General features: G+C 34.5%; 2 protein-coding genes across 22 annotated transcripts in view; one reads left to right on the plus strand and one right to left on the minus strand.

Moving 5' to 3' along the window:
• The window catches only part of HECTD1 (HECT domain E3 ubiquitin protein ligase 1), an 83,060-nt gene that overhangs the window by 32,465 nt on the left and 38,490 nt on the right, over positions 1-12,105 (minus strand). For all 21 annotated transcript variants that reach the window (XM_048223398.2, XM_048223251.2, XM_048223017.2 and 18 more), the window contains exons 13-19: positions 9,470-9,692; positions 8,687-8,950; positions 8,484-8,560; positions 4,821-4,955; positions 3,972-4,118; positions 2,814-2,908; positions 2,071-2,176 (exon numbers count right to left, since the gene is read on the minus strand). In XM_048223398.2, coding sequence (XP_048079355.1) covers positions 2,071-2,176; positions 2,814-2,908; positions 3,972-4,118; positions 4,821-4,955; positions 8,484-8,560; positions 8,687-8,950; positions 9,470-9,692 — 1,047 coding nt within the window. The remainder of the gene's footprint in view (positions 1-2,070; positions 2,177-2,813; positions 2,909-3,971; positions 4,119-4,820; positions 4,956-8,483; positions 8,561-8,686; positions 8,951-9,469; positions 9,693-12,105) is intronic.
• On the plus strand, positions 5,688-6,005 carry LOC123001847 (60S ribosomal protein L36-like). The gene has a single exon (XM_044389445.2). The coding sequence runs from the start codon at positions 5,688-5,690 to the stop codon at positions 6,003-6,005; it is 318 nt and encodes a 105-aa protein (XP_044245380.2).

Raw genomic sequence — 12,105 nt, forward strand, 5'->3', positions numbered from 1 at the left:
ACTTAGAATTCCTAAACAACTTTAAATACACATGGTTTAAAGAAATCGTAAAACACTGTAACAGAAGTATTACATTCCTTACAAGCTGCAATTTTCCAGGTAAGTTATGAAAAATAGCTAATTATTTAGTTAATTTATTCCTTTATTTTTTTAATCATTCTTTTTTTTTTTTTTTTAACTGAGTCAGCCAGGCACCGCTATGGCTTAATCAACTTTTAAAACTATAAGACAGCTTCCAATCCAATCCATTTTATTAAGCAAATATGAAACTAGCAATTTTGGGTAGTTTGATTGCTGTTTAAATCTTCACTATTTCCTACAGATACATAATCAAATACTTATATGGGCATGTGGGTAGCAGTTTAGACTGCAAAACTACTGGAGGGCACATCACCAGCCTTCCTTTATCTTGCACAGTCTCCTAAAATGGGAAGTACATAATAAAAGATGTTGATGCTCCTAGGACTGTACAAGCAGGGGAATTTCCAGTCTTTGAGACTTATCTCTGCATCATTTACTTATCAAGGATAAAGCCTTGGGGTGCCTGGGTGGCTCAGTCAGTTAAATGGCTGCCTTTGGCTCAGGTCATGATCCCAGGGTCCTGGGTTGGGCTCCCTGCTCAGCAGGAGTATACTTCTCTCTCTCCTCTTCCCTCCCCTCGCTCATGCTCTCTTTCTCACTCCTTCTCTCTCAAATAAATAAACAAAATCTTAAAAAAAAAAAATGGAATAAAGGATGTACTGGGGCGCCTGGCTAGCTCAGTCAATACAGCATTTCACCCTTGATCTTGGGGTTGGAACTAGGAACCCCACATTTGGCATGATGATTGCTTAAAAAATACAATCTTTAAAAAAAGGGGAGGGAGGAATGTGTCAAAAAGCCCTTGCTCCTCTTCATTATTCTTTCCAAAATAAAACACAAAGTAGATCTCAACATCATGTTATATGTAATTCCATGTCAGGCAAACTGACATACTTTAACTCCCTGGACGATTTCTCTAGTCTGGGAGTCTACTGGTTTTGCTAACATTACTGGGTTGTTGGGGGGTATGGAAAGATTTTTGCCTCGAGTAGCCATTGTTTTGGCAAATACAGATTCTTAGTCATTTATTAAAGGGTTTACTTAGAAGAAACTATTCCATGCAATGCAATGCAGGAGAGATTGGATAAAGCCAACGTTCAGGCAAAATAACGTATAAGGAAGACTAAGGTAACCTACAGAAGATACAATAAAGATCTGGATTGGGATATTCATACAAAGAATATTTGTTTTGTCTATTCATATCTGGATACAGCTGCTAACAAAAGAATAAATGAATGTGAATGTCAACCAAAAAACATTTAGGAAAAAACAAGCTTTTTATAAAACCTATGACAGATTTCCTAAAGAATCAATAGGAACAGCTAAGGAGGGGCACCTGGGTGGCTCAGTCATTAAGCCTCTGCCTTCAGCTCAGGGCAGGATCCCGGCATTCTGGGATCAAGCCCCACATCAGGCTCCTCCACTGGGAGCCTGCTTCTTCCTCTCCCACTCCCCCCTGCTTGTGCTCCCTCTCTCACTGGCTGTCTGTCAAATAAATAAAATCTTTAAGAAAAAAAAAAAAAGAGAGAAACAGCTAAGGAAGGCCACCTGGTTTTAACAAATGACATAAAGAAAGCAAGAAAAAAAATTGTCCTTAAAATATTTTCATACTTTCTCATCCACTGATACTCATAGGATGAAAGGATTTAACTCATAATTCTAGAACAAAAGGACCCATTTCTTTTCCTGCCTTTTCTACTGATAAAGCATCTTTTCCCACTTACCATCAACCAAATGAATGACTTCTTACAATAAACATTTATTGAAAATCCACAGCTATTTGATTAAACAAAAAAACTGAAATATTAATTCAAGAGTTATTTAAAAAACAACCAAATGGCACTAGGGGTACAGTCTCTAATGAGTAAGCAGATTGTTATTTAATACAATATGAAACAAAGTCTGTTCTTGTTTTTGTTTTCTTAAGCAAAGTAAAAGACTGCTCCTAAACGCACTCAGCATAGTAGCAACTGCATTTTTCATGGTTACCTGCAGGTTATATGTGGATCCAGGTGTATCATACAAATGGAGAGGTAGACGTTCAATAGACTCTAGTACAGCTATTAACTTCCGAATTAATGCAACTGCTGGTCGACTATGAAGAAAAAATAATTAGGAACGTTTATGTAATTTTATAACCAAGTTCATACAGAAACTGCATTAACCAACCTCACATAGACCCCTACTTTGTTTATGAGTACAAAGAAAAGTTTAATTTTGTATGAGACTACATCTAAGCAAACAAAAATACTCTCATAACTCAATTTCTGTCACTCAAGAGTATTTCATTTTACTTATAAGACTTTTATCAATCACATTCAAAGTAGACGACATATCATTTATTTTTTAAAGTTTTAACAATTATGGGATGCCTGGGTGGCTCAGTAGATTAAGTGTCTGCCTTCAGCTGAGGTCACGATCCCAGGGTCCTGGGATCAAATCCCATGCCATCAGGCTCCCTGCTCATCAGGGAGTCTGGTTCTCCCTCTGCCCCTCACCCTGCTCATGCTCTCTCTCTCTCTCAAATAAATAAATAAATAAATAAAATCTTTTAAAAAAATGCTTTAAAAATCTTTTCCTATAATTATACATTTAAAATGTAAAGCCACTTTGTTTACTGAATTTAAAAAGTTCCTATTTTGTGTATAAGCACTATATTAGACTATTTTAAAGGAAGTATACCAACTTTCAAACACTGCAAACACCAAATTAAAAGAAATTTAGTGATTTACCTTTCATCATCTTCATTTTCACTAAAAGCTGTTTTAAAAACATTTATTCTTTCTACCAGTTGACTACAGTCTTGTTTCATATCGAAATCCATGCTCTAAAAAAAAGTTAAAAAGGTACCAAAAAAAAAAAAATTTTTAAGGCTGTTACCAAAATTTATCAAAAACACACACTACAAAGATAAATAATAAATTATTACAAAATTAATAATATAATCTAAGTGAAATTATTATTTTCTTTCAATTAAAATTCTTTTTACTATATAACTAGTAGATGACAGCTAACATACAGATTTTTTACTTCCTGAATGTTATATAATGTGCTAAATCAGCTTTTCCCAAAGTGTAGTATGCAAGGTGATTTTAGATTATTTACAAATGAACATTTTCCATTTTAACAATATTATGTACTTTAGTTAGTATTAGAAAAAATGTAACTGGTATACCAAAACAATTTGTGATTTCACAAATATCACTAAGTGATATAATGTGATATATCAATATTATTTTAATAAACGGAAATTAGGCAAATGGTAAAATTAATGAAGGGAATGAACAACTTATAGAAGTTGAAGTGAATTTTAAGAGTGTACTACCACATTTAGTGATTAAGAGCAAAAATTAAAGTGGGAAGTAGAACTCCAGAATTTGTTATAAGTACATATGGTATGTTTCATTAAAATAAAGATTTTTATCACAATAAAGAGATATTAAAGGTAGACTAAGTTGAAGAGAAACATAAGGTTATTAGCAAATACTTGTCAAATAGTCACAGTAACTTCCTGAACAGTCATGGCTCATAAATTAATTTTATGCAAATAATTTAAGTACTTAAGAAAGTCTATAGACTAACTTCATTTTATGAAGAAATCAGAGCAGTGAATAGTGTTAAAACATAGGCTAAAGTAAGTGTTTTGTCAAAAAAATCTAGAATAAATTCTAATTGGGAAACTCAAAAATCTAAATAGATGCAATTACTGAATTGAACTGGCTCAAACTAATGATACAACATAAAGGAAAGGCCAGAGAAATTATAAATATTAACATTTATTACCTCAGTTTTTAAATATTTCTTGACAAAACAAATACTGCTTTGCCAAAAATGTAGCTACAAATAATTGTTAGAACTATAGTCTGTTCTGTACTATTTCATAAACTTACATTGTTTAAAACAGTAAGAAGTGCTTGCACCAATCCACTACTGCACATTTCATATGGTGAAATTGTGTTTTCATCCTTCAGAAGTACAATTAGATTTTCTAAGGCTGTCTTCATTAAGTCTCTCCAAGTGTTCTCACTCTCAATACACTAAAGAAAAAAAAAAGTTTTAATGAAGACAAAAATGGCAAAAAAATAAACAGGTCTTAACATACTTAATTTATCACAACATCAAATATCAAGAAAATAAGTCAGATATTAAATAAGAGGAAGTTCAAATTATTAATGTAAATTATATATACTCTACGAGGGTCAGGAAACAATTTTTTTTTAAGAGAGGGAAGGGGTGAAGAGGGGCAGAGGGAGAGGGAAAGAGAGAATCTTAAGCAGGCTTCCGGCTGAGCGCAGACCCCAATGCAGGGCTTAATCTCACCACCCTGAGATCATGACCTGAGCCAAAATCAAGAGTCAGGATGTGTAACCAACTGAGTCACCCAGGTACCCCATGCACAGAACATTTTATAAAGGGACAATTATGTCAGGCTTTACGAGCTATATCGCCTCTGTCACACCTATTCAACTCTACCCTGCAACCACACCACCATTACATTTTTATGTAATTTTCATGTATCAGAAAATACTACTCTAACTTCTGATTTGTTTTCAACCAATAAAAAATATAAAAACCATTCTTAACTCACAAAGCCATATAAAAATAGGCGGCAGGCCTAATTTAGCCCATGGGTGATAATCTGCTAACCCCTAATCAATACCCAGAATAAAAAGGATAAAGGGGGAAAAACTAAACCAAGATCAATGTGTGTCATAAAATCTAGAGGCTAAATAACATACTTGTCTATTCGTATGAAGTTCCCAAGATGACTCTAATTGAGTTGCTATGTTTCTAAGTGTTACCACTACTCCACGAGGCATGCTTTCAACAGCTTTAAAGTGGTCGTCATATAAATCTCGAGCCATAGTTCGTACCTACCAAATTAAAATTACAAATATGAATTTTCACAATAGTTTGAACAAATCTCTTTTACCTACATATAAATGTGCAACTTTTAAATTAAATTTTTGTACCATTACCAACTTCCAAAAAATGTTGCTACTTCTACTCATATGTCAAAAGGTTCTAACTGCTGAAAAAGTACTCTAGTAGATTTAAGCAATATCAAATAGAAGAAATCATAATCTTAATTTCTGGTTATTTAAACTTTGTATTCATATGCAAAGAGGAGCTTATTTCATTTAAATGAATTTTAACAACCTGTAAAAAATTAACTTTGCTTTTTTTTAATAAAAGTAACCAATTAGAAAATAAAAACAAGCAAAAAAAAAAATAATAAGCCACCTATAACTCAATCAACCAAAGTTGAATCTTTTTAACTTTTTAAAAAAACTTTATTTAAAGACTTACTTGGCTTTATTCAATGTCATGAATTAGGCAGCTTTCCATCTAGTACATAGAAAGGAACTCCCCCAGAGTTGAACCTTTTCATAGGGTTCAACTTTAGGTTTTACTTTAGGGGTGCACTTGAGGTTTTGTTCTTTTTTCCATTTATATTATTCACACAAAGTATAAATGACACTATATAATTTTACATATTTAATCATAAGGAGGAATGACTGCAGTTGATTTTGACTAGTCACCTCTCATTTAAATTAATGTTATTTGAGACTTTCTGTCACCGGAGCCATGGAGGAGCAGCAGCTATGGCTCTGCACTACCCCGCCGCCGTGGGCCTCAACAAGGACCACAAGGTGGCTAAGAATGGGAGCATGCCGAGGCACAGCCGCTGCACTGAGCACCTCACCAAGCACATCAAGTTCATGCAGGACATGATCCGAGAGGTGTGCAGCTTCGCCCTATACCAGCAGTGTGCCATGGAGGTGCTCAAGGTCTCCAAGGTCAAGTGCACCCTCAAGGTCACCAAGAAAAGAGCAGGGACACACATCCATGCCAAGAAGAAGAGAGAGGAACTGAGCAATGTCCTGGCAGCCATGAGGAAAGAGGCAGCCAAGAATGACTGAACCTCTGAGCCTTTCTGGAACTTGAAAAAAAATTAAAATTAAAATAAAAATAAATTAATGGGTCCCAGGCTTGGGTATGATAAAATTCAGGAAATATAGTCTTTAAAAATATTTGCCTAAATAATGTAAATTTAGGACTTCTGTCATTTCATTTAAATCACAAACTAACCTAGCATAACTCTAATGTAATAGAAAAAAATTCACTCCTGAAAATGAATTAATAGTACCTTTTCATTCTACTTTGGTATGCCTTTCAGAATTAAGAGGTAAGTAAGCTCTGAATATTAGACCACACTTAAGATACTACCCCTTTATAAAATAGTATTAATAAGTGAAAATGAAGGTTAAAATTAATAGTTAAAATTACTTTTACCTAAAACCAGTATATTTTGATATGTACTACTTTCATACCCAAGAATAGCCACGTGGTCAATGAGTTACTACTAACTTTAAGAAACAGAGTCAATAATCATATATTCTTTAAGAATATGAAAATATAAGACTGAGACTATGTTCTCCTTGATTTACTTTATTTCTTTTCTTCTGTATCATGAAATTTCAGTTCCTTCTGAGTCTTAATTTGGTTGGTTAATACAACCTATCAAGAATTATAAGAAATTTCTGAGACAGCTGAGTGGTAGGTTTAGAAACAATTATAGCTGATCCTCATTATTTCAGAATTCTGTATTTTTGAGGTCAACTACACACTAGAATTTATTTGTAATCTGCAAATCAATACTTACAGTGCTTTCACAGTCACTTGCGGACAAGAACAATGCAACAACACATGCACGTTCTCGGGTGAGGTCAAACAAAGTGAACTCTACCTTTAAACAAGTGTCATACTTTTGTTAGCTCTCTATTAACAAGTGTCCACCTTTCCACACTCAATTTTGTGCCACGTTTTTTACACTTTTGTGGTTTTGTTGGTGCTTTCACTGTTTAAAATGGCCGCCAAACTACTGCTGAAGTGCTTCCCACTGTTTCTAAGCACAAGAAGGCACAGCATGTGTCTTACGGAGAAAATATGTGTTAGGTAAGCTTCATTCGGCATGACGGTGCTACTGGCCACAAGTTCAGTGTTAACAAATCGATAATACACATCAAACATGGTGTCTTTAAACAGAAAGACACATAAAATAAGGTTATGTATGGATCGGTTACAAAAATGTGACCAGAGCATCAAAGGAACCTAACCCTGTATTTCCCCTAAGTGCAATGGTTCAGTATTCACGGAAGCTTTACATAACACAACTAATGTGAATAACAAAAATGGAATGTATTTCATTCCAGTTCCTTTTAGCACCTAACAGCTATCTTCAATTGGTATTTCTTCCTCAAATGCCCGTAAGATACCCTGAATTAGAAAATACTTGTGACTTCACATTCTCTTAAAAAAAAAACAAAAAACAAAGAAGCAATCACAAAATAATATATATAGCTATAGAGATAATATCTATTTGTCTAAATAAATAAATAATTTCTTTTCAAGGTCTACCATCTGGAAGTATTTTTAGGATGGCCCAATGCATTAACAAATAGAAATAAACATCAACATGTTATATATAACTGTTCCACATAAAACCTATTACTACTATTTCAAGGCCAAAGCCATAAAAAACACAGTGGGCCCTCAATCTCAAACACCTAAAAGTATCCTTCACATACTGTATGAAAAAACTATTCCATATCATTGTAGGTAAAATAAAATTTCTGCCATCAGAAAATACTGAATCTAATTATGAGATTATTTTCTCTTTTAAAAATGAAAAATAAAAGGCAAGAATCAATATAATAAAGACAGAAATATACTGGCTGATATTTTTAAGTAATCCCCACATCCAATGTGGGGCTAGAACTTAAAACCCCAAAATCAAGTCACATGCTCTATGTACAGAGCCAGTCAGGTGCCCCTTGGCCTTATTTTTTCAAAAAAAGCAATGCATACTTAATGGACAGAATTTATAAATTATTACTGTGATTCTGAAGGTGGAGTCAGTAAACACTTCCTCCTGTATCTTTTTTAAACAGTTATTTCACCTAAGATGACCTTTAAAGCTAAGCATCAAAATATCTGAATCTAGAACCAGGCATTCAAGTTGCTTTACCATGAAGTATTAAACCAGGATTGTAAAATATAATGATGTATTTTCAATCCCACTGTATCACTAAAAACATTACTACCAATAATAATTAAAGCATGAGCTCATGGTTTTTGTGATATTAGCAAGTCAAAAATTTAAATTTTATTGTCTTACAAATTTTAATTGTTTTAATGTTTGTGTTTAGCTTGTGTATAAAATTTTAAGTAAATATGTATGTACTATGGAACAATGAGCACAGAAAAACAAAATATGTTAGATTAGGGTAATCTGTGTTATATGGCTCCATTTTTTAAATGCTTCCAATGTATCACTGAAACCTTACCATGTCTGTATAAACGCCAAAAAAAATAAAAAGCAAATCCCATAAATATACCTTTTGCTTTGTTTTTTCTAATTTAGATTTCAGTTTTCTGCCTCTTTTACCGGTCCAACCAGTCACAAATTCTGAACCTTAAAAAAAAAAAAAAAAAAGAAAGGAAGAAAGAAAAGGGCATTTGACAGAATTTATTTTATTGTAATTTAAGATACTCATTTACTCTTACATGCTAATAAACTTAAATATTCTATATAACTTACCCAGAGAAGTTTCTGCAGTAAACGAATGTTTGGTTCCTCTATTAGATTCAAATACAAAACCAGGTAAATCTTCTTTCAGTATTGTTGCTTGCTGACCATCTGAGTTATGAATAGCAATTTCTCCTTCTTTCAAACAAGTTAGTGACCAATTTCCTACAGTGAGTTTAGTGGGTCCTGGTGCTGAGAGTATAGGTTGACTTGAAGTAGATGGCTTTACTTGGCCTCGAGCTCTTTGTAACTTCTCTAAGAATTCACTTCTGCTTTCTATAAAGACAATTTGATTATTTTAAAACCTCACTCTTTTCAAATATTCCTTTTTTTTTATAAAAAGAGAACTACCTGTTAGAGTATCTATTTTATATAAAAAAAACCTTAATTAGCAGTTTTGTTCTTTGGTATACTCTCACTGGTTTGATATATTAGGTTCAGGCATAAAAGCAATCCTACAAGCATAATTTTTTAAAGTAAAAGGCTTCTGGAAACGATACAACCTGAAGAGCTTCACACACATAAAATTCATGATTACATGAAAAGAGCTAGCTTTACCTAAAACATTAGAGAGATTAAAAGTAGGTAACAGTGCTATTCCTTGTCTCAAACAATAAAAAGGCAATCTTAAATGCTTTCATGGTACAACAGTTTTTCTCTGTTGAGATTAAATTGACCATATGATCATCAAAAATGTGCTATTTCTATGACCACGCTAGCAAAAATATTAGCAGAAAAACAAATCATCAAAATTACAGAAACTTGTAAAACATTTTAAAAGAAACAAAATATTACCTGAACTATCCGATCCACCTTCAGGACTACCACTTGAATACATGGTGGCTAGTTTCCCATCCAAGATAAATCGGAACCATCCATTACTGCCATTAGATAACTCCAAGGCTGCTGCATCACTCCATATATATAAGCAGTCCCTTCCCCTGATGATTGACCAATCTCTCCAATGATATGGTTTACCTTGCTGCAATTCTTTAGCATCCTCCTGTGGTTCATCTTCCTAAATGTGTAAAATTATTCAATGAAACAAGGAAAATAATATCTATTTCAAATACAGGTTTTTAAAAATACGTCCGTGTATCAAATTTAGAACCAAAACATGCTGAACTTATATTTAGTTGCCTATAGTTTAATATGGATTTTGATTCAACTAATTACTTATAGCTAAATCTTACAAGTAAGTCCTAAAAATGTTAAGAAAATCACATAAATGGGGCACCTGGGTGGCTCAATTGGTTAAGCGCCTGCCTTCGGCTCAGGTCCTAATCGCAGGGTCCTGGGATTGAGCCCACTTCTCCCTCTGCCCACCCCCAACTTGTGCTCTCTCTTGCTCTCTAATAAATAAATAAAATCTTTAAAAAAAGAGAAGTCACATAAATAATGACCTAAGTTATAACACTTCCAGGTGTAGTGATAGAGACCAATGGGTTCAGTCTACATACAACTATCTAATTATCCCCCCACTGTGCTCTCTCTAATGTATTTTTTTAAAAATCTTAAAAAAAAAAAAAGATTTTGAGCATGTTTAAAAGAAAAAACAATTTATGGGGCGCCTGGGTAGCGCAGTCGTTAAAGCGTCTGCCTTCGGCTCAGGGCGTGATCCTGGCGATCCGGGATCGAGTCCCACATCAGGCTCCTCCGCTGGGAGCCTGCTTCTTCCTCTCCCACTCCCCCTGCTGTGTTCCCTCTCTCGCTGGCTGTCTCTCTGTCACATAAATGAATAAAATCTTTAAAAAAAAAAAAAAAAAGAAAAAAGAAAAAACAATTTGTAAACACTGTTTTCCTAGCCTGACATCCTGAAAAATGTTATTGTGTTGACAACATTTAAATAGTGAGAGTACTCATCATAAACATATACGAACTTGGTATTTGTGTATGTGCATGTGTGTATGGTAAAGCACTTTGTTCTTTTTTTTTTTTTTCAAGATTTTATTTATTTATTTGAGACAGAGAGAGAGACAGCATGAGTGGGAGGGGCAGAGGGAGAGGGAGAGGGAGAAGCAGACTCCCCGCTGGGCAGGGAGCCCAACACAGGGCTTGATCCCAGGATGCCGAGATCAAGACCTGAGCCCAAGGCAGGTGCTTAACTGACTGAGCCACCTAGGTGCCCCTAGGTAAAGCACTTTTGAACTTTATAAAAACTTATTATACTTAAAAATATATTTTTACTATTTTTTGAACATAAAAACTGAAGTACTCAACTTATAACACTAAAATAAGATTGTAAAATATGGATTATAAATTTCTCTAAACATAAGTACTTGTACTCTAGGCCATGATAGGTGAATAAGCATCAAGACTTATTTATCCACTATAAACAATGGAAAGCTAGACAAAATATGTGAAAAAGTGTTTTCAAACACCGGACAATATGCAATACAGGACTGTGATCCCCCGAAAATAAAAACAAACAAGGTAAGCCCTTAGTCCCAGACACAAATTTCTGGCTAATGTCTTAAGAAGAGGGAACACAAAAAGAGTCCAGCAGTATGATTTCAGTAAATAGAGATCTGTTTGAAGAGGCTAAAGGAAACAGAATATATGGAGGATGAGTTCAGGATTAGGGAGCCAAGTGAAAAACACCTCTATCTGCAAACTGGTCCCCATTAGTCTCTAACGAGTACTAGACCACTCATTTCTAGGGTGATATTCCATAAGGCTGGGAAAATTATAAGGTGAATAATTCCCAGATACCACACAAGGTGGTCAGACAGTTGAATTCCAAATGTAGAAAAATTTCAAATTTGTTAAGAACTATTATCCCACAGATCAAAGAAAATTAAACAATCCTGAGCAAGGACGGACACTCACATGTGCACACATACGTAAGTACACCAAGCACAACAAAGCAGAGCAAAGTCAAATTGCTTAAAATCATAAGAACGGCCAGAGGAAGAAAAGATGTTGTTAGAAAAGATGTATGTTGGGGCGCCTGGGTGGCTCAGTCGGTTCAGCGTCTGCCTTCAGCTCAGGTCATGATCCCAGAGTCATGGGATCGGCTCCGCATGGGGCTCCTTGCTCAGTGGGGAGCCTGCTTTTCCTTCTGCTTGCAGCTCCCCCTGTCTGTGCTCTCTCTCTCTCTCAAATAAATAAAATCTTAAAAAAAAGAAAAGAAAAGATCATCCTTTCCTCGTTGAACTGCCTTAGCACTTTGGTAGAAAATCAACTTGGGCCATTAACCTATCTTTATACCATGTGTATAAATGTGTACTTGGGCCATTAACCTATCTTTATACCATTACCACACTTTCTTGATTACTACAGCTTTATAATAAGGCTTCAAATCTACTGGTGGATGCCCTTCAACTTGTTCCCTTTCAATGTTGCTTTGACTATTCTAGGTCCCCAGAATTTTTATATGAATGTTAGAATTTTCTTGTTAATTTCTACAAAAAGACTTGCTGGGGGTTTGT

Source organism: Ursus arctos, unplaced genomic scaffold (assembly GCF_023065955.2).
Source record: "Ursus arctos isolate Adak ecotype North America unplaced genomic scaffold, UrsArc2.0 scaffold_37, whole genome shotgun sequence".
Classification (NCBI taxonomy): Eukaryota; Metazoa; Chordata; class Mammalia; order Carnivora; family Ursidae; genus Ursus; species Ursus arctos.